Source organism: Anabrus simplex, chromosome 1 (assembly GCF_040414725.1).
Source record: "Anabrus simplex isolate iqAnaSimp1 chromosome 1, ASM4041472v1, whole genome shotgun sequence".
Classification (NCBI taxonomy): domain Eukaryota; kingdom Metazoa; phylum Arthropoda; class Insecta; order Orthoptera; family Tettigoniidae; genus Anabrus; species Anabrus simplex.
Window position 1 is genome coordinate 957,690,132 of NC_090265.1, and position 27,595 is coordinate 957,717,726.

General features: G+C 40.3%; 1 protein-coding gene across 5 annotated transcripts in view; it reads left to right on the plus strand.

The window, feature by feature from the left end:
* The window catches only part of GluClalpha (glycine receptor alpha 1), a 670,611-nt gene that overhangs the window by 534,281 nt on the left and 108,735 nt on the right, over positions 1 to 27,595 (plus strand). For all 5 annotated transcript variants that reach the window (XM_067136739.2, XM_067136737.2, XM_067136738.2 and 2 more), the window contains 3 exons: positions 17,952 to 18,105; positions 21,861 to 21,943; positions 22,097 to 22,231. In XM_067136739.2, coding sequence (XP_066992840.1) covers positions 17,952 to 18,105; positions 21,861 to 21,943; positions 22,097 to 22,231 — 372 coding nt within the window. The remainder of the gene's footprint in view (positions 1 to 17,951; positions 18,106 to 21,860; positions 21,944 to 22,096; positions 22,232 to 27,595) is intronic.

Below are 27,595 nucleotides of genomic sequence, written 5' to 3' on the forward strand. Positions count from 1 at the left end.
TAATTATTGGTTTCAGAACCACATCTAGGCCAGTATTTTATAGCCAAACTATAGGTTCAAACATACGATGACCTCAAAATGGGCATTAACACCCTACAGGGTGGTCGGAAACAACATAAACCGGGTATAGGACAGTTAGAGCGTTGGTCATACTACTATGTCATTTAAAAATACGTCGATATATCGCGCTGCTGTCATTTTATCACCTGCTGAAGTTAGACAATCAGATCGACATATCGCGCTGTTGTCATTTTATCACCTGCTGAAGTTAGACAATCAGATCGACATATCGCGCTGTTGTCATTTTATCACCTGCTGAAGTTAGACAATCAGATCGATATATCGCGCTGCTGTCATTTTATCACCTGCTGAAGTTAGACAATCAGATCGATATATCGCGCTGCTGTCATTTTATCACCTGCTGAAGTTAGACAATCAGATCGACATATCGCGCTGTTGTCATTTTATCACCTGCTGAAGTTAGACAATCAGATCGATATATCGCGCTGCTGTCATTTTATCACCTGCTGAAGTTAGACAATCAGATCGATATTTCGCGCTGTTGTCATTTTATCACCTGCTGAAGTTAGACAATCAGATCGACATATCGCGCTGTTGTCATTTTATCACCTGCTGAAGTTAGACAATCAGATCGACATATCGCGCTGCTGTCATTTTATCACCTGCTGAAGTTAGACAATCAGATCGACATATCGCGCTGCTGTCATTTTATCACCTGCTGAAGTTAGACAATCAGATCGACATATCGCGCTGCTGTCATTTTATCACCTGCTGAAGTTAGACAATCAGATCGATATATCGCGCTGTTATCATTTTATCACCTGCTGAAGTTAGACAATCAGATCGACATATCGCGCTGCTGTCATTTTATCACCTGCTGAAGTTAGACAATCAAATCGACATATCGCGCTGCTGTCATTTTATCACCTGCTAAAGTTAGACAATCAGATCGATATATCGCGCTGTTATCATTTTATCACCTGCTGAAGTTAGACAATCAGATGGGCTTTGCGAGGCGATGTTGCTAAATCTGGATGTGGCTTATGACCGGTTTGAGAGCGCCAATAGAAGAAATAAACTTCTCCAGGGGAGGGAATTGAACAAGGACCTCCCTGCTGATAGGCTCGGCCTATAGCGAGCACGCAACGGTGGCATTGACTGAAACTCTCTGTGTGTTAGTGTTTGATGTTCATTTCTCGGCATGGCTCTGAAGTCAATAGTTTTGTTTTACAGTCATCTTACAAGCTGTAAACTTTCAATCTGTGGATGACAGCGTCGAAACCAATTATCAGCATGGTGTCCTATTTTCACACCAGGCAAATACCGGGGCTGTTACCTTAATTAACGCCGTGGTCGCTTCCTTCCCACTCCTAGTCCTTCCCTATTCCATTGTTGCCACAAGACCTATCTGTGTCAGTGCGACGTAAGGCAATAATAATAATAATCTATATTTGAAATATAACTGTTAAATTGAAATTAGTATTTTTATTTATGTAGTGCTCAGTTTTACCAATTTTAATCAATATTATCGGCTTTACGTCCAACCAAGGCGGTCGCAATTTGAATTCCGGACAATGCACGTGGGGTTTTGGAAATGGAAATTCACGTCCCTATGGTTCGGATTCCACCTAACACTAGAGTTTCTGCGGCTGTGTTAATGATGACAACAGGCACGAAAAACTATACGCTTGCTTACTGCTTGGTTTAATGCCGACTGTAGCTTTGCCTAGAGTAAATGGTCGATATGTTCTGAATATTGATGTCATATGAAGATCCAAGCTTCACACTACTGGTTCTGATGATTATTGTTTCAAAAGGAACTAAAACTGGACAGTGCCGGGCTGAGTGGCTCAGACGGTTAAGGCGCTGGCCTTCTGACCCCAACTTCGCAGGTTCGATCCTGGCTCAGTCCGGTGGTATTTGAAGGTGCTCAAATACGCCAGCCTCGTGTCGGTAGATTTACTGGCACGTAAAAGAACTCCTGCAGGACTAAATTGCGGCACCTCGGCGTCTCCGAAAACCGTCAAGAAGTTAGTGGGACGTGAAACAAATGACATTATTATTATTATTATTATTGAAACTGGACAGCATTAATCAGAGGAAAAATATGGAACGATGAATTTTTTTTTTTTTTTTTAGCTATTTGTTTTACGTCGCACTGACACAGATAGGTCTTTGGCGACGATGGGATAGGAAAGGCCTAGGAAGTGGAAGGAAGCGGCCTGGCCTTAATTAAGGTACAGCCCCAGTATTTGCCTGGTGTGAAAATGGGAAACCACGGAAAACCATCTTCAGGGCTGCCGACTGTGGGGCTCGAACCCACTATCTCCCGATTACTGGATACTGGCCGCACTTAAGCGACTGCAGCTATCGAGTTCGGTGAACGATGATTGAGGGTATCAGCAAGAGAAAGTGAAGGATCTCGAAGAGCGGGTAAATGGAAGACATCCGAGGCCTCACAAATGGAACTCCGTCGTTCTAGGAAAAAAGGAGAGTTGGCCAAGGGAGGACGGACAGCAGATACGAAAGTGAGGAGCCTATCACAAACAAATGGAAGCAATGGCAGACTTAGTTGTAAGCCCCATGGTTGTCAACCCACGCTCCCAAGATGAGAGCCCTTGGGATTTGCCCGTTCCTCTCTCAAGCCAGGCAGGGGACACTGTAGATCTATTTTGCCCAACAGGAGGTGACCCAGTATATTAAATGTCCATTATCTCATCACCCTCGACAAGTCCCTTCCTATATTTACGTACTCTATCCCCGTTACACAACCAGAATAAAGGAATTTCAGTCATCAAGCTGGCCACGTAATAACTATTTATTATTACTGAAGCTTCTTAGCTAAGGCTTCCATTGTCATTGAAAATACCACATCATAGAATGATTGACACGCATATCAATGAAAGAAGCATTAGACAATAACCCTACGGATAATTACCGAGTCTTACATTTTCCATTTGCGACATATTTACTTTAGTATCGTTTGCTTCCTTTAGTATATGCAGGTATAAAATAAGTGTTGGGTTCCAGTAATATAAACTTACAAAGAAATGTAAATTCAGAAGTAAAATACAGTGGAGCCCCGTTACACCGAACTAATTAGGACCGGGGCCTATTTGGATTAACAAATTTCTAGTATTTCCGAAATCCAGTTTTGCACCTCAACTGAGAATATTGGCATGTATGGCAATAATCAAACAGTCATAATGGACTCTGTGAAGATAACTAAGTAGCGGTTGAAAGTTGTGGAGCGTTGTGCTGTATTAATTTCTGTGTTACTGAATATTATGAAAATCTATTAACTTTGCTACATTGTTTTACTTCGATAATATAAGTGTAATGCAGTTGCTAGTTGCTTTACGTCGCACCGACACAGATAGGTCTTATGGCGACAATGGGACAGGGAAGGGCTAGGAGTGGGAAGGAAGCGGCCGTGGCCTTAATTAAGGTACAGCCCCAGCATTTGCCTGGTGTGAAAATGGGAAACCACGGAAAACCATTTTCAGGGCTGCCGATAGTGGGGTTCGAACCTACTATCTCCCGAATACTGGATACTGGCCGCACTTAAGCGACTGCAGCTATCGAGCTCGGTGTAATGCAGTTGAGAGGGCAAAATTACTCTATACTGATATGATATGTACCAGGCGAGTTGGCCGTGCGGTTAGGGGCGCGCAGCTGTGAGCTTGCATTCAGGAGATAGTGGGTTCGAACCCCACTGTCGGCAGCCCTGAAGGTGGTTTCACGCGGTTTCCCATTTTACACCAGGCAAATGCTAGGGATCTACCTTAATTAAGGCCACGGCCGCTTCCTTCCCACTCTCCCACTCCTAGCTCTTTCCTAACCCATCGGCGCCATAAGATCGCTCTGTGTCGATGCGACGTAATGCAAATAGAAAAAAAAAATGATATGATACGTGAATAACAAAATTCCAATACGGTAATATTCGTTCAGAAACGCATTATTTTTCATTACATTACAAATTTTGTATTTCAAAAAATTAGTTCAGATTGCGTAATTGTTGGGTTTCGGATTAGGGGGACTCTATTGTATGTCATTAGTGAAGTTAATGGATCTCGGGCCGTGTCCGATGATTCAGGAATCCAATTTCGATGTTAGGACTCACTTCTCCCACTCTTCAAAACTGGTATTTGAAAATAACTGAAACATCTAATATGCACGTTATACAAAAAACATTAAATAAAGACTCGTTGGCTGAACGGTCAGCGTACTGGCCTTCGGTTCAGAGGGTCCCGGGTACGATTCCCGGCCGGGTCGGGGATTTTAACCTTAATTGGTTAATTCCAATGACAGGGGGGCTGGGTGTATGTGTTGTCTCCATCATCATTTCATCCTCATCACGACGCGCAGGTCGCCTACGGGAGTCAAATAGAAAGACCTGCACCTGGCGAGCCGAACCCGTCCTGGGATATCCTGGCACTAAAAGCCATACGACATTTCATTTCATTTATTTCCATCATAGTACATAACATCGGTTAGGTAATAAAGATAACAAGCCACTACTGCCCCCTATGTCTAAGTTTACTATTTATTAAATCTACTCTGTAGCATCCCACACATGCGCGGATATCCAGCACCACATGTAAGATGCTACCTTAACTACAAGCTACACTAACATCCTAACTAGCTTGTTCTACTGTCTAAGACTAAATTAAAAGAACTGGCTGCCGGGGTATCTCCCCTGGTAAGGGAAACTGCCCGTCCAACCCGTAGAAGTGCGCTTTTTTCTACAAGTAGTTGTAAGAAATATGAACGTGGTTCATGTCATTAACAAATGTTTACCAGGAATTTTTACAAAATTACGATACTTCTACGACAGAGCTAAATATTCGAAATGAATGCGAAAACATTACACCACCACCTCCTAATGCGCCTCTTGAACATCTGTTACCTTCCACCGCGTCCTTCGCGTCTCACCCCATTTTTTGAGAGTGACTCTGCACTGTAAATTCGTATGATGGATTGTTTCCAACGCGGGTAGTGAGCGATTTTTCTCAAAATACAACCTAATACTATTCGAAAAAAGAAAGTATTTTCACATGTTGTACGTTAAAGTTTGGTGATTTCATTTGAAAGAAACTATTGTATTCCATAATAAATAATGAATATATACACCGCAATATCAAGGATACAATGCAGAAATGAAGTTATAGAATACTTTTATTGAATCACAGAAATACACAATCTGCAAATGTAAACTTTTACACACTCTAACGTTTTTCCTCCAATATCTAACGCAAAAAACAGTAATAATGAAAGGGTCACATTTTTCTTTTGTGAAGGTTGTCCCTTCCTCGCTCTGCCTTAGTATTGCGTTATGGCTGCGGCGTGCGTGTGATCAATACATTGACATCATCTTGAGGAAGAAGGTCCCATTCCTTATTGGCAATTCTAATGAGGTGTGACGATGCTGTGGTCGTTCAAAAACAGCCGTTTTCAACTTGTCCTCTGCATGCTCAATGCAGTTCAATGCGGTGAATTAGCTGGCCGGTCCATATGATTGATACCCGCCTCTCACATCAAGTTCCTCACTGATCTTCCTCCATCAGGGCGACCATTGCCTTCGATTAAAATTAATTCAGCACTATATTCATTCCTAAATGTTTGTACAAATGGTCGAAGATGCTGAGTAGGTAAAGTTACTCGAATTGACATCAAAGGTGTACGACGACCCTGTAAAATCCCTGATCAAAACATTACATCACCTCCACCAAATCCGTTTCTTGAACATGCTGTTACTTTAAACCGCATCGTTTGCGTCTCTACCCTATTTGTCGTCGTGTATCTACCCTAAGTGATATCTGTGTTTCATCTGCAAACATGACATTACGCCATTCGCCCAACCCCCAATTAAGATGTTGGATGGCCGATCATCTTCTCTCAACACGATGATTCTCTAGTGGAAAACGAGGAATCGGTCGATATGACCTTATTTGGCATTTTTTTAACCGAATACGCACAGTTTGTGAAGATACATGGAACGCGGTTGCCCTCACGGTCATGCCGTAATTGTTGAGCAGTCCAAGTTGGTCTCCTCTACGCTGTTACGCGGATACACTTGACGTGGCGTTGTCACTCGGTTAATCTTTCCTCAGTCTGTCAGTCAATCATTGGTCTCACGGTACCTTTCTCGCGTTTTTGACACTGCACCGTTGGGTAACATCTACGATGCGTGATATACTAGCCAGAGAGTAGGCGTAACCTACTAGGTGACCTGCCCCTCCCCTTCAGGGAGGGTATACAAACTTTTTGATGATGGTGATTATGCGTGATATTTCTGCTTGCATATATCCACCCTGAATTAGTGCAACAATTCTGGCTTCTTCAAAGTGCGAAATATGCATTGTGCATGAAATGAAAACACTAGCTGTAGCTTGCACTGCACTGTATACACTATTATCAGACTTCACTTGTGATGACATTGTTCACCCCACGTCTGCTGTATTGTAAACAAGCAATTGAATTACTTGTGTGTATACAGTGTTCTCTACAACTACACGCGTCCTACCACATCACGTGCTTAATCCTACAATATTCCAAACTGTTTTAGATGTATAATTATTTATAAAATCTATTTTATACATTGCCCGCAACACACTAACAATATTGTTACAGAAAAATTTTGTTCACATTTTATTGAATTTTCAACACTTAAATATTGATAAATAAACAACCATATTAAAAAGCAAAGTCATCTACGTACAGGTCATGAAGACCCTTGGAGGGGTAAAGGCTTCCACTATACCTAACCTCGAAATTTGGTGGGGTAGAGCGGTTAGCTCTATGCTCGGCTGCCTTTGCTCCCAGGAAAGGTGACATTTAATACTAATAACATTTCCTGCTCATCAGGCTGCTTGAACTTCTCTGCCTGTTGGAAGTATTTAAAGAAAGGTCTTATCATTTGAAATGGACCAATTTTGAACTCGCAGCCTGCACTGGTCAGTCAGTTCTCGCTCGGATAAAAGAGGAAACAGACTGGATTGAAGTGAAGAAGCAACTGCAAGTCATTATGGTATGGAAAGCGTGCAATAAAAGGTCATTTTATTTTGCATTTTATGCACGTAAATGGTTAAAATGTTCGGAATGAAAGTGACACGTTTGTAAGCACAATATTATAATTTAAGTATATGTTATCGTCGTGAAAAGGCATGGTGTCACCTATAGATGACGTTGGTCACATGAAGTAGGCCTTTTTGTCCAGCTTCAGTCATGAATAGTATCCGATATTCACTTCGTGTTTTCTCCCTCTTTTCAATCTTACACTGGATGAGGTACTAGAAATGTTGGAAGATGACAGTAATTATGCATCATCTATAGATATCATTATGTTTCCTTCAAATGAAGGACATTTTACGGATGGGGAAAGTGGTGATGAAGCAACCAATTCTGTCGATGTCAATCCCCTCCCTGGTAGAATATTGAGGTTGACAGTGGAAATAAATGCGATATCAGCAGATGATGGTACGTCGGTACCTTATAATGAAATGCAGCAGGCATCTGCTCTTTCTAAGACAAATAAACCAGAATCTTGTAAGAAATAATACAATATAGTGTGTGCAGCTACAGAGGGGAATTTTATTTTCTGATTAAGTGAGGTGACGTGCATGAGGTACCTTCTGAATATGACACACCGCAACTGTCTCCAGTTCAGTGTCTTGAGTTATAGTTCATTGAAGAAGAATAATCTCATTGTAAAAATGTCGAAGCTATATGTTCTGCTCAGGAACCACGTGTTAGACATAAATTCAGATGATATAAATGTTTATATCGTTGTGCTACTGTTGACTGGCTAAATGAATTTGCAAAACTGTAGGAATGCTTTGAGAATTAAAATCAGATGTCTTCAATAACTTACAGCATGAGAATAAATACATTTCCAGAAATTCATCAGTATTTACTTCCTTCAGATAATATGAATATCCCCCCACCCCACCCCCACCCCTCAATGACAAACTTTGCATGGTATGAGAACAGTTAAAATTCCTAAATCAAAACTACGGTCATTTGAAGAAATCGATTCAACTGATCTTGCAGTGGATGAAGCTATGGTTCCCTATTACAGTCGTTCAGTACCAAGCAACATATCCACGGAAAACCTCTGCGGTTCGGCCATAAACTGTGAACAATTGCTACGCGATTTGATTACCTCATAGCCTTCAAGTCTTACCAAGGACCTGAATGGGCTCAGCATCCTGAAAAGTCCGAATATGTGTTAGGGGCAGCAGTTGTCCTCGCACTTTAAAGTAAACTACCAGAAAGCTGCAAACTGTAACCATAGCGTATCGAAGAGGAAGTGCGACATCTCCGTTCGCCCGTAAAGAGCTCAAGAGATTGGTGGGACACCCGCTTGGTGGCAGCACAGGCGATTGTGATGTCAACAGAGACCCTTGGCCATTAGCCCGCGTTATATTCGCCTTCAGTTGTAGTAATTTTTATTGCTCATTATTGTCGCTGTCAGAGATGTTTCCACACTTTGCGTTATTAGTGTATTCACGATTGACTGGTGTGAGAAATGTTATGTTTTAAATACCTCGGTCTTTGTCGCTATTGTGCTATAAGGCAACGTATATCAGTGCGGGAGGAAACTACCACATCATGCCCTCATGTTTTGTACCCGGCTGCAGATCTGGATATGACCGATCGTCTTCACGTAGGCATTTCTTTAGGCCTCCTAAAGAGAGTGGTGTTTTACTGAAATGGCAGAAGGCTATCCATAGAAAAGACCGAAAATTAACTCATAACTGTTTCGGTTGTGACATTCATTTTTTCGATGACTTTCTAGTAAACGTAGACTCATTTACGGAGAATGGTGAAAGAGTAGAGATACCAAGACAGCGCTGGAAATTAAAACCAGAAGCATTTCCTCACATATTTCCTAATCTACCCAAGTATATTTCTAAGGCAGATAAGAAACGCAACTCCCCTACGAATAGGCAATCCACACGAAGAGATTTATCTAATAAAAGCCCTGAACAGATTGTAAATATCAGTGATAGTGATCAACCTGTATGCTCAGCAGTTGAAGATAGCTCTAACGTCGCAGATGCTAGGAAAACTATTGCGCTATTAAAGAGGAGATTGAAGAATCAGAAACGTAATTTCATTAGAACGCATAATCAACTCAATGTCGCTAAAGCTAAGATACATTTGCTTGAAAAAGACATTTCTGATATAAAATCAAAGGGAAATTTCACTCAGTCAAAACAATTCGGTTCTCTCAGCAAAAAAAAAAAAACAACAAACACAGAAAATTATAGTCGATACAATTTTAAAGAAATGTCAAGCGGAAAGTAAAAAAGGAATGAGATATAGTGATGAATTTCTTGATGCACTTCTTTTGAAAATAAAGTCTCCCAAGGGTTATCGGCACTGTTTAATTCATGACTTGCTGCCTTTGCCTTCTGAATCCCACTTGAGAAATTTGGTGAAGGGAAAGTGTTTATAACGCGTTTTTTGCAAATGGAAAATGTTGTTGCGGAAAAGCTATCGTGTATGGATAGTTTTTGGGGTGATACTTCCTTCGAGGGCTTGGAAAAATTACATGTTATTAAAGTGAAGTCATCGCAGTTGGGGTGCTGTGAAGATCATGTGCTGTGTTTGCTACCAAAACTCGTATTTCACTACTTGAAATGTCGATTCTTCTTCCGCACGAAGGAGATAAGAAGAGAGCTGGTTACTTCGAAGGCAGCGAAATCATCCAGGAAATATCCCAAAGTGTCCAGAAGATGAAATCACTTTCAAACGTAAGTTGCATGCTTGAGTTTCTTAGCAGATTTTGAAGTAGCAGTCCCGATAATGCCTCTGTTATCGTCGCTCTCAGTCATCACTATGGATGGCAGTGCCATCTGTGCGGCGGTCCATGGTAACTCGTGAAGATGTCACACTTCCTCTTCGATACGCTGTGCTGTAACTATACTGACCAATGTCACCTACAGGTGACACCGCTGTATTTTGTTTGTAGAACACGTTTCCTGTAGATGTTTAGTTTTGTATTTTTTTCGTAATATACATAACAACTGAAAGGAAATGCATAGAATTATTTCGTACATTGTGTGAACCGATTTTAAAAATCACTTCACCTATAGAAAGCTACATTGCCAGTGAGAAACATGGGCTGTATTTTATTTTCAAAACAATTCGAGGTGGGGGCACGAAGGGGGAGATATAAAAATAATAGGCTAATATAGGCAAAATATCGAATTTGTCGTGTAAGGATGAGACAAAGCTCAATTTAATCATCTTGACACAAAGAACAAGACTCGGTAAGCCATACGGGCCCAAAAACCATGTTTTAAGGCCCTAAAACAAACCGTTACGGAGATATTGGCACCATACCCCTGCTCTAGGAATCGGATAAAGTAATGAACTGCCGTAACCATGGCAACGTCAGCTCCAGGATTCTACAGCAGCTAAATTATCTACAATAAATAAAAAAAACTAACATGTTACAGACATGAAAATTGATATTTGGAATTCCCTTTAAAAATAAAAGAACACAAATATTCGTTTTCAGAAAATCCACTTAAGCGGGGGGGGGGGGGGTGAAAAGAAGTGAGGAAGTTGAATTATTTATATGATGATACATATATCTCAAAAAAATGAAGAGACCGGGCGAGTTGGCCGTGCGCGTAGAGGCGCGCGACTGTGAGCTTGCATCCGGGAGATAGTAGGTTCGAATCCCACTATCGGCAGCCCTGAAGATGGTTTTCCGTGGTTTCCCATTTTCACACCAGGCAAATGCTGGGGCTGCACCTGAATTAAGGCCACGGCCGCTTCCTTCCAACTCCTAGGCCTTTCCTAACCCATCGTCGCCATAAGACCTATCTGTGTCGGTGCGACGTAAAGCCCCTAGCAAAAAAAAAAAAATGAAGATGTTACAGACTTTAAAATTGGTACGTGGAATCTCCTTTAGAAATTAACACACTCTTTTTGGAAAATCCACTTAAGGGGGTGAAAAGAATAAAAAGCGGGTGAATTTTTAAAATGAGTATCTTCTTCTTCTATCGCTTTACCCACACCTGTGGGGTTGCGGGTGCGAACTGTGTCGCACATGTGGATTTGACCCTGTTTTACGGCTGGATGCCCTTCCTGACGGCAACCGTATGTGTAGGGATGTAATCTATACTTCTATACTAATATTATAAAGAGGAAAATTTTGTGTATTTGTTTTTAACAGATAGACTCAAAAACTACTGAACCGACTTCACCTATAGAAAGCTACATTGCCAGTGAGTGACATGGGCTGTATTTGATTTTCAAAACAATACGAGGGGGGGACGACGGGGGTAGATATACAAATATTAAAATTATAGACTAATATAGGCGAAATCGAATTTGTCGTACAAGGACGAGACAAAGCTCATTTTAAGCCCCTTGACGCAAAGAACAATGTTTTAAGGCCCTAAAACCAACCGTTATGGAGATATTGGAACCACACTACCCCTGCTCTAGGAATCGGATAAAGAAACGAACGGCTGTAACCATGGTAACGTCAGCTCCAGGATTCTACAGCAGCTAGATTATGCATGTACGTTTGGGCATAGCTACCAACCAAAATTGATACACGTATGACTTACTATCTGGAAAAAATAAACTGTTGTGTAAGACGCTCATAGCACTCCTTTGGGCGGGGATGGAAAGGGAGTGAAGTATAAAAATAATAGCCCCGGAGATCTCCGTAGTACAGCGACCAGCGGTTGCCGACGGGCCTCCGTTTTTACGTACTGGCTTAGGTTTCAGCATTTTGCGGAGTCTGTTACCTATAGTTTAAAGTATTTTCTATCAAATCAAGGAGTAGTAGGATCACTGATGTTATTAGTGCCGATATTTTGGTCCACTTTTACGATCATTGTAACCATGAAAACAACCTATATACTGTACACAATTGTCAAGATGACTTGAAAAAAATTCTCAACATTTATACTCAGATTCATTATATGATGTGCGACATGAGTGACAAGACCTGAGAATTATAAATATACATAATTATAGTAGTTTCTTTTATGCGTCGCGTATTTCCTTGATCATTTGTAATAGTTACGAAATGTCGGATCAAACAAATACATTCAATAATATTTATATTTGTGGTACTATCTAGCGGAAGTATACTTATACCAAACCTGCAGGTTTGTGAAGGGAGCAGGTATATCTAGATGGGAATGAAGGAAAAACATGGTAGCAAAAGATCTTAGAGGTCGACGCTAATTAGGAACTAATATTTAGAGGCCCCCATGAAGATAATAATTCCAAACATGACAAATAATTTCTACGTACTTAATACACCAGTGATATAAATATCTAATGAAGTCAGTCACACCGATAGTATGAGCAACTAAAGCCAGTTTCTGATTACCCGTACGAAGAACGGGTACTTCTGCTAGTATAATATATAATAATAGAAGATTTGCAAAATATTGATAGTGACTGAAATTGTTCTTATTAATGTGGCTTGTTTTTCTCGCACTAACAGAAAATTTCCTTTTGGAATTTGTTATCATTATATTACAAATTTCTGTAGAACTATACTTGACTTATTGATTGGCTAACGTCCCTACACTTAACGATTTTGTTTTCTGAAGATGTGGAATAATACGTAAACGAACGCAATTTTTAAGCACTTCCATCTGTTGGGTGATCAGCCAATAATCTGGTTAGATTCTGAAATTACTCCACCAGAGGCTACGTGGTTATCTGAAAACCACAAAAGGATGGCGACGCTAAAATGAGGCGTACTGGGCAAGAAAGTTTCCTCAAAGGACCAGAAAGTTCTGTTGGAACATGGCTGGCCCTATGAGTGGCTGTTCTCGTAGAGGCACTAGTCGTGCTGCAAACGTCATTATACAGCAGCACCCATACTTCAGCAGACTCCACACTTGCACAGCCATGGATAAGACTGGGGCTTCAGCGGAAGCTACATTTTGCTCTAATTGCGGCCAGTATCCAGTATTCGGGAGATAGTAGGTTTGAACACCACTATCGGCAGCCCTGAAAATGGTTTTCCGTGATTTCCCATTTTCACACCAGGCTAATGCTGGGGCTGTACCTTAATTAAGGCCACGGCCGCTTCCTTCCCACTCCTAGCCATTTCCTGTCCCATCGTCGCCATAAGATCTATCTGTGTCGGTGCAACGTAAAGTAACTAGCAAAAGAAAAAAAAATGCTCTGGCCTATTCCAGGAGACAGATGCAAAAGTACTGAATCCATCAAGAAATGACAGCAGGTGCCATTGAACTCGCACAGCATTCAAAAGGGCTAAATTTTGACTTCTTAACACCAGTACACTCGAAAATTTAATAAATTAAAATTAGAATAAAAATTGTTCTGCTTACTTCAGGTAAAGACACCACTGGTTGTTCTGGATATAGAAAATCTAGGTTACTACTACGGTTTTTAATATATAGGGTGTAACACAAATACGGGCTAAATTTTAGGATTTCTTTTATGGGAGTCAGATGGTACTTCAAAATCATGAGTGGCTCATTGCAGTGAGAGATGGGTAAAATATAGCAATTAAACTAATAATAATAGTAAGAATAAGAAGAAGAAGAAGTAATTTGAGCCTCCGTGGCTCAGGCGGCAGGACGCCGGCCTCTCACCGCTGGGTTCCGTGGTTCAAATCCCGGTCACTCCATGTGAGATTTGTGCTGGACAAAGCGGAGGGGGGACAGGTTTTCCTCCGGGTACTCCGGTTTTCCCTGTCATAATTCATTCCAGCAACACACTCCAATATCATTTCATTTCATCTGTCATTCATTAAGCATTGTCCCAGAGGAGTACGACAGGCTTCGGCAGCCGGCACAATTCCCACCATCGCCGCTAGATAGGGGCTTCATTCATTCCATTCCTGACCCGGTAGAATGACTGGAAATAGGCTGTGGATCTTCATTTTCAATAAGTAATTTATTACAAACTAAACAGAAACAAGCAAACAAACAAACACACAGTATATAAACATACGATGTAAGCAAATTGAAAAAAAATATATATATCGCACAGAAATATATAGGTCTTCTGGCGACAATTAGATAGGAAAGGGCTACGAGTGGGAAGTTAGCCACCAGTACAGCACCAGGATTTGCCGAGTGTGAAAATAGAAACAACCGGAAAACCATCTTCAGGGCTGCCGACAGTGGGGTTTGAATCTACTCATCTCCCGAAGCACCTTGTAAATAACATATGATATACGTCAATGACAGGTTTGAAATGTCGGGTCCTCGTTTCTTTGTTTATGAGCGTGAAAGAATTTATTCTGTTTGTATTCAATCTCCTCTTTTACTATAAATAGGCATGTTATAGCATTGTCTACACATCAGAATCCAGTTTCAAAATTAAATACAATTTTACCTCCATTCTTTCAATGCTTCGTTGTTAAAATCGTGAATGATGAAAACTCATGGCTGGAAGTAATAAATTGCTAAGCTGAATTTGTAGATGTCTCTGTTCAACTACTGCAGCTGTCTTTTCCCTTCACGCCTCACAAAGATGGAAGAGACAGCTTGATTGACAGCTGCTCGTAAACAAGTCGCTTCTCCCGTTTTGTAGAAAATGTAACTCTCGTATGAAAATGGTAGCACGTAGTGCTCCAGTGTTCCAAATTAACTAGTCCATGAAGTATAATTTGACTCTTCGTAGAAGTATTACAACACTCCATCGTATTTCCGTAATTGTGGAGTACAGCCAAGTATCTTAATAACAAGATGGTAGATACACGGCTGAGTGTGTCTCTCAACGGCACCATGCTTCGGCACAATCCTCATTTAAAATATCTGCATGTGATCCTTAATTTCTTATAAAAGGCATCCAGAAAACCTTGCATTGAAGCTTAAGACCCAAAACAGCATCCTCCACAAACTATGTGGAACCTCATGGGGTGCTTGAGTCGATACTTGACGTTGCCCCAGGCTTTGCATATTCAACAGCCGAATACTCGCCTGTGCAGTTGAAAATCGCACATCCGTCGTGAACTTTCTAGATAGAGAAACGCTTAGTTTAAATTATGTTGTTTCTTCATTCCTCAGACCACACGTACTGTATTGTCAGAGACAGTAATGTCCGCCTGCGTAGTGTAGTGATTAGCGTTGTTAGTTGTCATCCGCGATAGCCCTGGTTCGATTCTAGCTCTGCCACGAAAATGAATTAATGTTATTTACTTTACGTACCACTAACTACTTTTTTACGGTTTTCGGAGACACCAAGGTGCCGGAATTTAGTCCAGCAGGAGTTCATTTACGTGCCAGTAAATCTACCGACACGAGGCTGACGTATCTGAACATCTTCAAATACCACCGGACTGAGCCAGGATCAAACCTGCCAAGTTTTGGTCAAAAGGCCAGCACCTCAACCGTCTGAGCCACTCAGCCCGGAACCACGAAATCTGAGGCGTGGTACGAGGGCTGGAACGGGGTCCACTCAGCCTCGGGAGGTCACCTGAGTAGAAGGGGTTCGATCCCCTCCTCAGCCATCCTCGAAGTGGATTTCCGTTGTTTCCCACTTTCCTCCAGGCAATTGGTGGGAAGGTACCTAACTTAAGGCCACGACCGCTTCCTTCCTCTTTCTTCTCTATCCCAGCATAGCAGGTGAGGCCGCCTGAATGAGGCCCTAAGGCGACGATGGGACAGGAAAGGCCTAGAATGGGAAGGAATCGGCCGTGGCCTTAATTAAAGTACAGCCCCAGCATTTGTCTTGTGTGAAAATGGGAAACTACAGAAAACCATCTTCAGGGCTGCCGACAGTGGGGTTCGAACCCACTATCTCCCGGATGCGAGCTCACAGATGCGCGCTCCTAACCACACGGCCAACTCGCCCGGTTTTAAAAACCACATTAAATATTACAAACACAAACTAAAACAGAGTCAAATTAATAAAGTGTAGTGAACAATAATACAAAAACTAATAAGAAACACTACGTTTATATGCAATAAAATAAACCACTATATGATAAGTTATATCAGGATAGTTTGGTCATTTCGTATGTTGTAATCTAAATAGGTCGCTTTCGTATATTTTGCGAACGTTAAGGTACCGCTACAGAGAGCTACGTAACCGATGCACGCCACGTACGCGATGGTCGCTATGTGAACAATAAAATAACTTCCCTTATTGACAATGTGAGAGGAGTTCTCTACGCTGCGTTCGTCCTGTTCGCTACATTAGCAGCGTCGCGGAGTGTATGATTCTCGGCTGTATTTGGAAAACGTTGCACTGGATGGGTATGCGCGCCTATTTCTCACCAGTCATTTTCCACTCTTCTTACAACTCGTGTTATTACCTCTGATTCAGCGCAGTATTCGCTAATTAAAAATGGCTCTTTAAATAATGCTTTAGATTTAATTTTTTCAATACGTAATTGTTTTATCAAATGATGAAATCTACCAAACTTCTGTGAGTTCGCAGCCACTTCCTTCTACGCTTACATGCGGAAAGTAACAACAATAGCCCATCGTCGGAGTCATCACTGCACACCCACGGCACACTATCAGCCAATATCTCTCACGTAGCGTGCGTAGCGAACATAGCGTAGAGTTCTGTGCGGTGTCAGCTTTAGGACTTACAATTTCCCGACTCTACGTGGAACCTCCTCGTTGGTGACGCGGTCTACTCGTGGGATCTTGAACAGTCTACGATACATCCACACTTGAAAAGCCTGGAGTTTTTTCATTGCTGAGACCTGTAGTGTCCAACCTCCGACAGTAAACTCGTATCCTCATCCCGAGGTAGTGCAAATCTCTTCAGACATTCCCCAAACGAGATGAGGTGAATGTAAAATTTTAACCACATACCAGCCCTCCTGCCATTCTTAAATTTTTGCCAGTACCGGAAATCGAACCCAGGCAGCTAATAGTGCTAACCGTTCCTCTACTGAGGCGGGCCGTAAAGGAGCACCGGTATAATAGCACTTCACGACACGCCAACGAATTTCAACTTGGAAGTCGCGGGTGAACACAACATATCTTAACTTCAAAAAACTTCACGAAATTTCGATGATGCCTCACTCTTCTAGTTTCTGTCCAGAAAACGAAAACTGAAGGCCTATAGGGTTCGTCACACTGACCACACATCACCTCTTAATCTGCAGGCCTTCAGAATGAACAGCGGTCGCTTGGTAAGCCAAGGTTCATCAGGGCTGTTGCGCCATGGGATTTTGTTTACTCTTCTGGTAGAGAAAAAATGTGATATGAAAACTACAGAATGGATTTCTAGAACTGCACTGTTAATCTGATGACACGTAAACGTAATACAAATTAAGAAACAAAGACATGATTTACCCGTAAAGCCAATGAATGCCCTTAGCCTGCCAAGACGACTAATGCCCAGTTAGTCGCTTAAGTTCGGCCAGTATCCAGTAATCGGAAGATAGTGGGTTTGAGCCCCACTGTCGGCAGCCCTGAAGATGGTTTTCCGTGGTTTCCCATTTTCACACCAGGCAAATGCCGGGGCTGTACGTTAATTAAGGTCACGGCCACTTCCTTCCAATTCCTAGACCTTTCCTATCCTTTCGTCGCCACAAGACACATCTGTGTCGGTGCGACGTAAAGCAAATAGCAAAAAAAAGAAAAGAATGCCAAGTATCAAGCGGCCAGCGTGACGGCACCATAGCCGTATTACTTGGCTCTCTTGGTAGAGTTAACGGGCATATAAGAAACTATTTAGTTCGCTTCCAGTATTTGAAAGAACATTAAACATTTATTATTATTACCAACATCTTTAGACGAAAATTGAAGCCAGGACCTACGAGTATCAATCAGATACGCTACTCATATACCCCGACACTTACTACTACTACTACTACTACTACTACTACTACTACTACTACTACTACTACTACTACTACTTTAGCACATAATATTCACTCTGAGAGTTAAAATAAACGTAATATATTATCAGTTCATTGAGTGATGTTGTTTGTTTTACAGGCAAGATCAAGTACCTGACGCTGACGGACGCACAGCGAGTGTGGATGCCAGATTTGTTCTTTTCCAATGAGAAAGAAGGTCACTTCCATAATATTATAATGCCGAATGTCTACATCCGTATCTTCCCTTATGGCTCCGTGTTGTACAGTATAAGGTAAGTGTGTCAACTTTGTCTCCCTTCTATAAAACAGGCAGTGGATAATTAGGTTTTGGTACCTTAGATTGGAATTTTGCACAGAGTATAGTAGCGAAAATGTGTCATTCTTCTTTTGAGTTTTACACCAAATATCTTCTACTGGTTTATCTTTAATGTGACTATAAATTATTGGCCATTATTTTCTCTTATTCAATCACCAAAAAATAAAAAGAATGAGCGATTGGTATTGTAAAAGTCCCTCGCAAATACAGTTTTTCCACAAACAATTGAACGTACAGATATAGTGTTTCTTTTGAGTATCCACAGGGTTCTTATCTACATGGGAAGTGAATTCTATTTTGACAATAATTAAAATTAAGTCCGATAACGTACTAATTGCGAGAAACATTAAATGCCATGCGACTAATACAACGATTATATCACAATTATCATATTCATTGGTTGAAACTGTAGCACTTCTTCGTATTATATTTTTTAGGATCTATATTTTCCCAGGCTGCAAACCCTTGTCGAAATTCAGGACACAATGAAGTGATCGACCTCTTTCTGGACAATGGTATTATATCTTCCGTCCCCAGCTCATGTTGTTAGATAAAATGAATCTGCTTTCGTTTTGTGTTTTATTGCTTCTCTTTCGCTTTCCTTCCTCTGTACCACACGCATATTTTAGATAGACGAGTGCACGAACTCGTTATTGCTCTTTTAAGAACCGCTCGATGATCTACAGTCCTATAGCCTCTTCAGTCCCAAGCCTGTCGATGCATTCAATGTGTTATATTTTGCTCAAATAATTTTTAAAAATTCACCATAGAAAATTAGTGTGTTTCACTAAGTTGTTTTATTCGTGTAGCATATAACTTATGCTACATCAGGACTCAGAGTTGACTTTCCTACCTTTATTACTTTTTTCCTTAAATTACTTTGTTTTATTGTAAGTAGACAAAACCACATGTAGAGCATATGCCACATACGGACTGAGGAGGATAGGGAAGAAAGTCGTCACTGCAGGAAAATAGGGTAGAAGAGATATTAGATGAAATATTATGTCCTTCCCAAAGGACAGAAACATATTAAAAATTAGTACAGAAATATGAGGTCTGGAGCTGTGAAGATAAATAACTCTTGCATAACCAATCAATTTCCGATATTTTCTCTTCAATAGCTACCTTCAAACGATTCATTAGGAAAAACTCGTTCTATGAATTACTAGTTTCACCATTAGGAAGCAGGTATAATCATAGAATACATTTCTAGTGACCAAATGCAAGAAGAGACTTTCCTCAGAGGAAAATCTAGTTCAGGAACTATCGGTGTAGGGTCTCTTCTCCTTGTTCTTCGCGTTTTGTTTGTAGAATCCACTCGTCTTGTCTCGCCTCAAGTCATCATCAACCGGTTGAGTAGGAAATATTTTTAAATGTGGCTTAACAAGAAACCATTGTTAGTCACACATCTGTGGACAACGTCTTCAGCATTCCTGTAGTATCCACCTCACTGATATCTATAGGTTTGGTCGCGTTAGCGTAGTGGCTTAGCTGCCGGCTTTCCACCCGGACGACCGAGGTTCGAATCCCGGTCGACCTTGGATCAAAATATTCATCTGAAATGTTAGAGGCACATGAACCCCGTAACTATGGTAGACAATCAATTGAAAAAATCGAATGGGGTTGTGTGGGAACCGTCGGGACTACGACTGCAAGTTTTGACGTAGAATACGCACATAGTGAAAGTATACAGTCAATATAAGACGTAACTCGTATTGTTGACATCTTATTTCTTAATTCTAAGGTCTTGGAGACAAAGTCGATGTCTGCGATATGAGAAGTAAGAGATCGACGTCAATATTACGGGGAAAATTAAATCTGTATTTGTACCGCTCATGGTCTTGGGAGCTTTGATAACAAAATCCTCCTGAAATCATCGCTTCGCTCATGTGGAGCCATTTCTTCATCACGAGGACGATCAGTGTCCACATACACAAGTCTTAAACCATTTTTCACCATTGGGGCTTGCTTGGGGCTCCATTAGCGTTGAACTCACCTCGCGCCGCTCGACCGCCTTAACTTTGGGACGCTCCTGATAAGCCTTTTGATGCTCGCGCTGGTGATTTCGGACTTTTGGAAATCTAACAAGACGCTCTACTATCTCGAATCCATTTTCGGTTATTTCAAAGACATTTATTGTCCTGACGCGACATTTTGTGGAAGAAAGATTTTTTTCTAATTTTTCGCATCACAATTTTCTCAAATGTTTACTATTCTATTTTTATCCGTGATTGTAAAAATCACTGATACGAATCAAATGACACCTCGTCTGACGTGCTGCATCGCTGCAGTCCAAAGCTACTCCAACTGTTAGATGCGTGGCACGGTGATTAAAAGTACCTGGCACTATTGCATCACCCTCAAGTCGCCATACCGAGGTAGCTTGACCCTTTCTGTTTACAATGAGATATTGTACACTGTCGCCACATGTATTGTCTAGAAATTATTTAGATTTTAAAACTTTTGCCGTTTGGCATAAGGAGTTCCGGGTTCGATTCCCGGTCGTGCCAGGGATTTAAACTTTTATTGGCTAATTCATCTGCTTTGGTGAATGAATGTGTGTGTCTTATTCAACATAAGATTTCATCCTAGATAAGTCCCATCGTCAGAGACGAGCAGTCACCCAACTTGAAAGACCTGCACCAGGTGTTATTATTATTATTATTATTATTATTATTATTATTATTATTATTATTATTATTATTATTATTATTGGCAATGCATACATTTATGAATTTAATATTACAATATTGGGTTGTCAAAAACGTTCTGAGTATTAGTAACACTGTGTATTTGAATGTTTCAGATACACTGATACTATGTGTTTGTCTAACCCTTAATCCCGTTTCTTGATACGGGATCGGGCATGAGGTGAGATGAATTTATATATAACATTTTTACGGTCGGATGCCCTTCTTGACGCCAACTTCAGTTGATGAAGTAATAAAGATAAAATGAATGATGGTGACTTAAATTGGGTGAGGAGGTGGAAGGAATGCCGGCTTTACCCTATGATGAATTGGAACTGTTCAGCATTTGCCTGGAAGTGAAAACAGAAAATCACAGAAATCCATTCTCACACTGACAACGTATGTGAACACAGAATTTTTTGTAACTACTTGTAGGGTGACATTGGACTGTCTCTGGATACAGATCGTTCCTCAACAGTAGACGCCCCTATTAGTAATTAGATTCTTATGTAGATGCTTGCATTAGAATAATATACTCCTGTACAATCAGGCCATCAATTTAGAGGTCAATTGGAGCCAACTGAAAAAACTGGTACCAAAATGCTCAACAGAGGAGCTGGGAGCTAGTGATTCGGAAAGCTTTTGTGTTCCACCAAGACAAGCTGAGGCCTTATGTGCCTCTGATCAGCTATAGAAAGTTGCACGTGGTTGTCTATCGATCATTGTGTCACCCAACTCACACTTGTTTCGGCCTCCACAGAACTCATTAATCAAAATTCGTTGAGTGATTCCAACACTGTCAAATATTTCCAGTGTTCTGAGGGTGTTAATTCATATTTACTAGAAGGTAATAGTAAAAGGATACTTTGTCGAATGATTATTTCATGAACACATAATAATTATTTCATATCCATCAAAAAAAAATGCCCCGGACGTTTTGCACAATCCAATATATTTACATTCATTTCGTTACCTGTATATGTACAGTATAATATTCATCCACAATTTATGATCTTTGCAGAATATCTCTGACGTTGTCCTGTCCCATGAATCTGAAACTCTATCCTCTGGACAGACAGGTGTGCTCACTCAGGATGGCCAGTTGTAAGTAAATACGATATCTCTAAAAGTATGAGGTATGTGGAAATATAATAATGTTGTGCATTTTCATTGTTCAGACATGTTGTTTAGGTCTCGCTCGCAAATGTTTTTGTAGAGTGCCAATTTTTGAAAGTCCATTTTCTTCTTGCCCCACAGACGGCTGGACCACAGACGACTTGGTGTTTCTCTGGAAAGACGGAGACCCCGTGCAAGTTGTCAAAAACTTACACTTGCCGAGATTTACTCTCGAGAAGTTCCTCACGGATTACTGCAACAGTAAGACAAACACAGGTGAGTACATCAACATGAGACTGCAATCATTACCGACTCTCTGCTGATACTGAGTAAGCATAACCTGCATAAATCGCAGTTTCCCCTTTCACTTACAAGAAACGTTCACGAAGTTCCTGATAAATATTGGTATAATATTTAAGAAGATGGAAAACTGAAGTACGAAGAGTGTTTGCTGTGCTCATTTTAACTGCCCATAATAGTGATTATATATGTTTATTAGTCAACAGTGTTACTTTATCGCCAAAGAACTATTCACTTCAAAATTATTGTCCAGAAACACAAAATTCGAATATATAAAACAATTTCCCACCAATGCTGCTTTATGACTCTAAAAATTGAGTCGTAACTAAGAAAAGTTGTCTATCACTCATTACCTTTGAAAGTAAAATTATCCGGAAAATCTTATGTTCTCAACAACAACAAAAACATGTGGAAAACTACGCAGAAATTAGGATACACGAACGACCTACTGTGACTCTGATGTAATTGCCAGAATCTGCAGCGGAGGTCTACGATGATTAGGACAAATCGTAGAAAATAATGGCTTAACTACCCCACGTCTTCATTGGACAGTTAGGCAGATAATTCTGGGTATACCGAGGCTTCGCCGGAGATATCAAGCCCTATAGGATCATCAGGATGTCAGTGGAGAAGAGTTCTAGTTTGGGATAGGAGGAAATGACAGACAATTGTAGGCGAGGATAAAGTTCTTAGACTATATTTTAAATTACCATGATTGTAATTGTTATTTTCAGTCTTGGTTGAGAAATCTTGAAAGCATATATCAAGAACTTATTCTTATTATTCTTGTTTTCATACAGCTTTTCCCACACGTGTGGGGTTGCGGGTGCGAACTGCGTCGCACATGTGGATTTGGCCCTGTTTTATGGTCGGATGCCCTTCCTGCCGCCAACCTATACGGCGTGTTTCTGTGGTGGTAGTGTATTGTGTGAATATGAAGAGGATAGTGTTGGGACGGACACAAACACCCAGTCCCCGAGCCAGAATAATTAATCAGAAGCGATTAAAATTCCCGACCCGGCCGGGAATCGAACCCGAGACCCTCTGAACCGAAGGCCAGAACGCTGACCATTCAGCCAACGAGTTGGGCTATATATACTGTAGAGAACATTCACCTCAAATATCTCCAGATTTGTTAATTACATTGACATTTATATTCTTAAACTAGCAAGATACCCGTGCTTCGCTACGGTATTATACTGAAATTTATAATTGAATGCGTATTGTTTTAGATATATAATCCGCCGAAATTCGCGATCTGACTCGTCTTCTGCGAGAATCCACCAAAATTCCCGATCTGACTCGTTTTCTATTAGATTACGGCAAAGTTCCTCCCATTTTTCAATCTTCTTTTCCAGCAATCGATTTCGTACTTCCCGGGCTAGGCTCAGGTATTCCTCCCGGTCAGTTGGGTCCGTAAATCTTTGCCATCTTTTCCTATAATCATTTTTAATATGGATAAAATCCTTCAGGAGATCCGGCGTGGTGTCATATTGGGTGCCTTGGCGGCACTGAACCCGCGGCTGGACTGCATTCTTAGTCATTACCCGTCCAGGAGCCGTTTCCAGCGTGGTCCGCACATTTGACGACGGTCCGGAACATTATTATTATTATTATTATTATTATTATTATTATTATTATTATTATTATTATTATTATTATTATTATTTGTTGCTGGAATGGCTGATGACAGGGAAAACCGGAGTATCCGGAGAATCTGTCCCGAATCCGTTTTGTCCAGCACGAATGTCACATGGAGTGACCGGGATTTGAAGCACGGAACCCAGCTGTGAGAGGCCGGCGCGCTGCCGCCTGAGCAACGGAGGATCCTTATAAGTACATTAAGAACAGTAAAATCAATTGGTCTCACCTCCTTCTACACCCCATCGCCGTTAAGTTTATTTACCGCCCCCCCCCCCAAAAAAAAGAAGTTGAAAAGAAGGCTTGTTTCTTTATGTTTAAGGGAGATATCAAACACCAATGTTCACGTCTATTACTTTCAGTTTTGAGATATAAGTATCCCCATAAAAATAATTTACTTTTTTCACTTCATTTCACACTACCCCCCCCCCCCCTAAGTGAATTTTCCCGCAAAAAAATACTTGTTTCTTTACTAGTAAAGGATCTTCTAAATACCAATTATCACGACTCAAACTTCTTCAGTTTTTGATTTATGTGTCCTCATGAAAGGAATTCAACTCCTTTACACTCCCGACCTCCAAGATGGTTTCCCCCCCAAAACGCGTTTTTCTTTGTTTTTAAAGGAGATCCAAATACGAATTTTCACGTTTGTAACAACTTTAGTTTTTATTAGGTGTATGTATTCTCATACAATTAAGTCAATTAATTTTTGAATTCTTTCACCCCCCCCCCCCGCTTCATTGGATTTTCCGAGAATACGTGTTTCTTTATTTTTAAAGCAGATTGCAAATATCAAATTTCACGTCTGTAACATCTTCATTTTTGAGATATCAGTAGCCTAATTAAAAGAATTCAACACCATTTTCAGTCACTTTTACCCCCCCCCCCCTCTAACCAAGTGGTATTTCCGAAAACTAAAAATACACGTTTCTTTATGTTTAATAGAGATATAAATTACCATTTTTCACTTCCTTAACATGTTAAGTTTTTTAGATATACTGTAAAAATTCTCATTTTAAAATTTCACCCCTTTTGAGTTCCCCTTAAGTGGAGTTTCCAAAAACAAATCACCTATGTTTCTTTACATTTACAGGAGATTACAAACACACACTTTTTACTTCTGTAACATTTTACGTTTCCAAGATATTCTGTAGATATAGTCTTTAAAAAAATTCACCCCAATTTGTCACTCCTGTTTAACCGCCATTAATTGGATTTTTCAAAAACTAAAAAATACGTGTTCCTTTATTTTTAAAGGAGATCCCGTATACAAATTTTCAGTTCTGTAATACCTTTCGTTTCTGAGATATATGTATCCACATTAAAGGCATTCAACCAATTTTTCACCCCTCCTATTGGGATTTACAGGAAACCAAAAAATACGTGTTCCTTTATTTTTAGAGGAGATTCTAACTACCAATTTTTACATCTGTAAATTTTAAAGTTTTAAGATGTAGACACACTTTTTTTTTAAATTCACCCCCCTTTTCACCCCCCATTATTTGGATTTTTCAAAAACGAAAAAATACCTGTTTCTTTATTTTTAAAGTAGATCCCAAATACCATTCTTCTGGTCTGTAATATCTTCAGGTTCTGAAATGTAAGTAGCCTCATTAAAAGCATTCAACCCATTTTCACCCTTTTCCACCCTTCCTATTGGGATTTTCTGAAAACAAAAAAATACGTGTTGCTTTATTTTTAAAGGAGATTCTAAATACCAATTTTTACATCTATAATCTTCAAACGTTTTGAGATATAGATACACTTATTTTAAAATAATCCCCCCCTTTTCACCCCTCTTAATTGGATTTTCCAGAAACAAAAAAATACATGTTTCTTTATTTTTAAAGGAGATCCCAAACACCAATTTTCAGGTCTGTAATATCTTCAGTTTCTGAGATATAAGTAGCCTCATTAAAGGCAATCAACCCCTTTTTAACCCCTTTTCACTCATCCTATTGCGATTTTCCGAAAACAAAAAAATACGTGTTTCTTTATTTTTAATGAAGATTCTAAATACCAATTTTTACATCTGCAAACTTTAAAAATGTGGAGATATAGATTCACTCATTTTAAGAATTCACCCCCTTTTCACCCTCCCATTAATTGGATTTTCCAAAAAAAAAATACGTGTTTCTTTATTTTTAAAAGAGATCAAAAGTACCAATTTTCAGGTCTGTAATATCTTCACTTTCTGAGATATAAGTACCGGTATCCTGATTAAAGGCATTCAACCCATTTTCCCCCATTTTCACCCTTTTTCACCCCTCCTATTGGGATTTTCTGAAAACAAAAAAATACGTGTTTCCTTATTTTTAAAGAAGATTCTAAATACCAATTTTTACATCTGTAAACTTTTAAAGTTTTGAGATATAGATACACTCATTTTAAAATTTCACCCCCCTTTTCACCCCCTTAGCTACGGAATATCCAAAAATCCTCTCTTAACGAGCACCTACATCTTAATATGAATATATCCCCAAAATTTCATTTCTTTATGTCCAGTAGTTTTGGCTCGGCGATGATGAATCAGTCAGTTAGTCAGTCAGGACAAGTTATTTTATATATATAGATGGTATTTTCGTGTGTTTGGTGAGTACAGAAATTCTACCTGCTTAAAATTTTATGACCTTTCAGGGGTGAATGAGATGCAAGACACCTTTGCACTTACAAGTAGTGCAACAAATGCCTCATCTACCTGCCAAGTTCCTTCTTGCAGTACAATACAATACAATCCTGGCCATGCATGATCGAGGAGCATTCGACCCATGTTAATGTTTACCAAGTTTAGGAACTACCGGTGTGGGTTTCTATTCTCTTCATTTCTCCTCACCCGTCACGCGACTACCGCTGGAAAAGGATGGAGTCTCTTTTATCGCCAAATAAGGGGCTTGTAAAACAACATGTTCCTCGTTTTCATGGTGTTGATAACGCAGATATCTATACCAATTTGCTCTCTTAAGGAAACAGCCGCGCTAAATTAAATGAATTTAGTGGTGTTTATTTTTCAAGATATAATAATTGCTTTGGAAGTCCGACTCGTTGGCTGAATGGTCAGCGTACTGGCCTTCGGTTCAGAGGGTCCCGGGCTCGATTCCCGGCCGGGTCGGGGATTTTAATCGCTTCTGATTAATTCTTCTGGCTTAGGGACTGGAGTATGTGTCCGTCCCATCACTCCCCTCTTCATATTCAGACAACATACCACACTACCAACCACCACAGAAACACGTAATAGTGATTACATCCCACCATATAGGGTTGGCGTCAGGAAGGGCATCCGGCCGTAAAACACGGGAAATCCACATGTGCTACGCAGTTCGCACCCGCGACCCCATAGGTGTGGGAAAAGCGGTAGAAGAAGAAGAAGAAAATAATTGTTTTGGAAGCAAATTAGTATTCCAAACTATACTCTTTCAAATAGTATAGATGTTTCTCAGACTTTATGCCTCCTTCAATCTCACTAATACACAATTGACATACAATTTCCCCAGCAGATTGCACGTAAAACGCTTCCGCGTAAACTAATTGTGCCATTTCACTGTAATGAGAAGTTACAACTGTAAGTAGAACAAAGATGGAACCCATGTATCTGGGAATAATTAACGCCGAAAGATCTGAATCATACCGCATGTGAAGACAAAAGTGCTCACATCAATTGGGAGAACAATAGGTAAGATCCAGAAGGCAGTGAAAAGGATC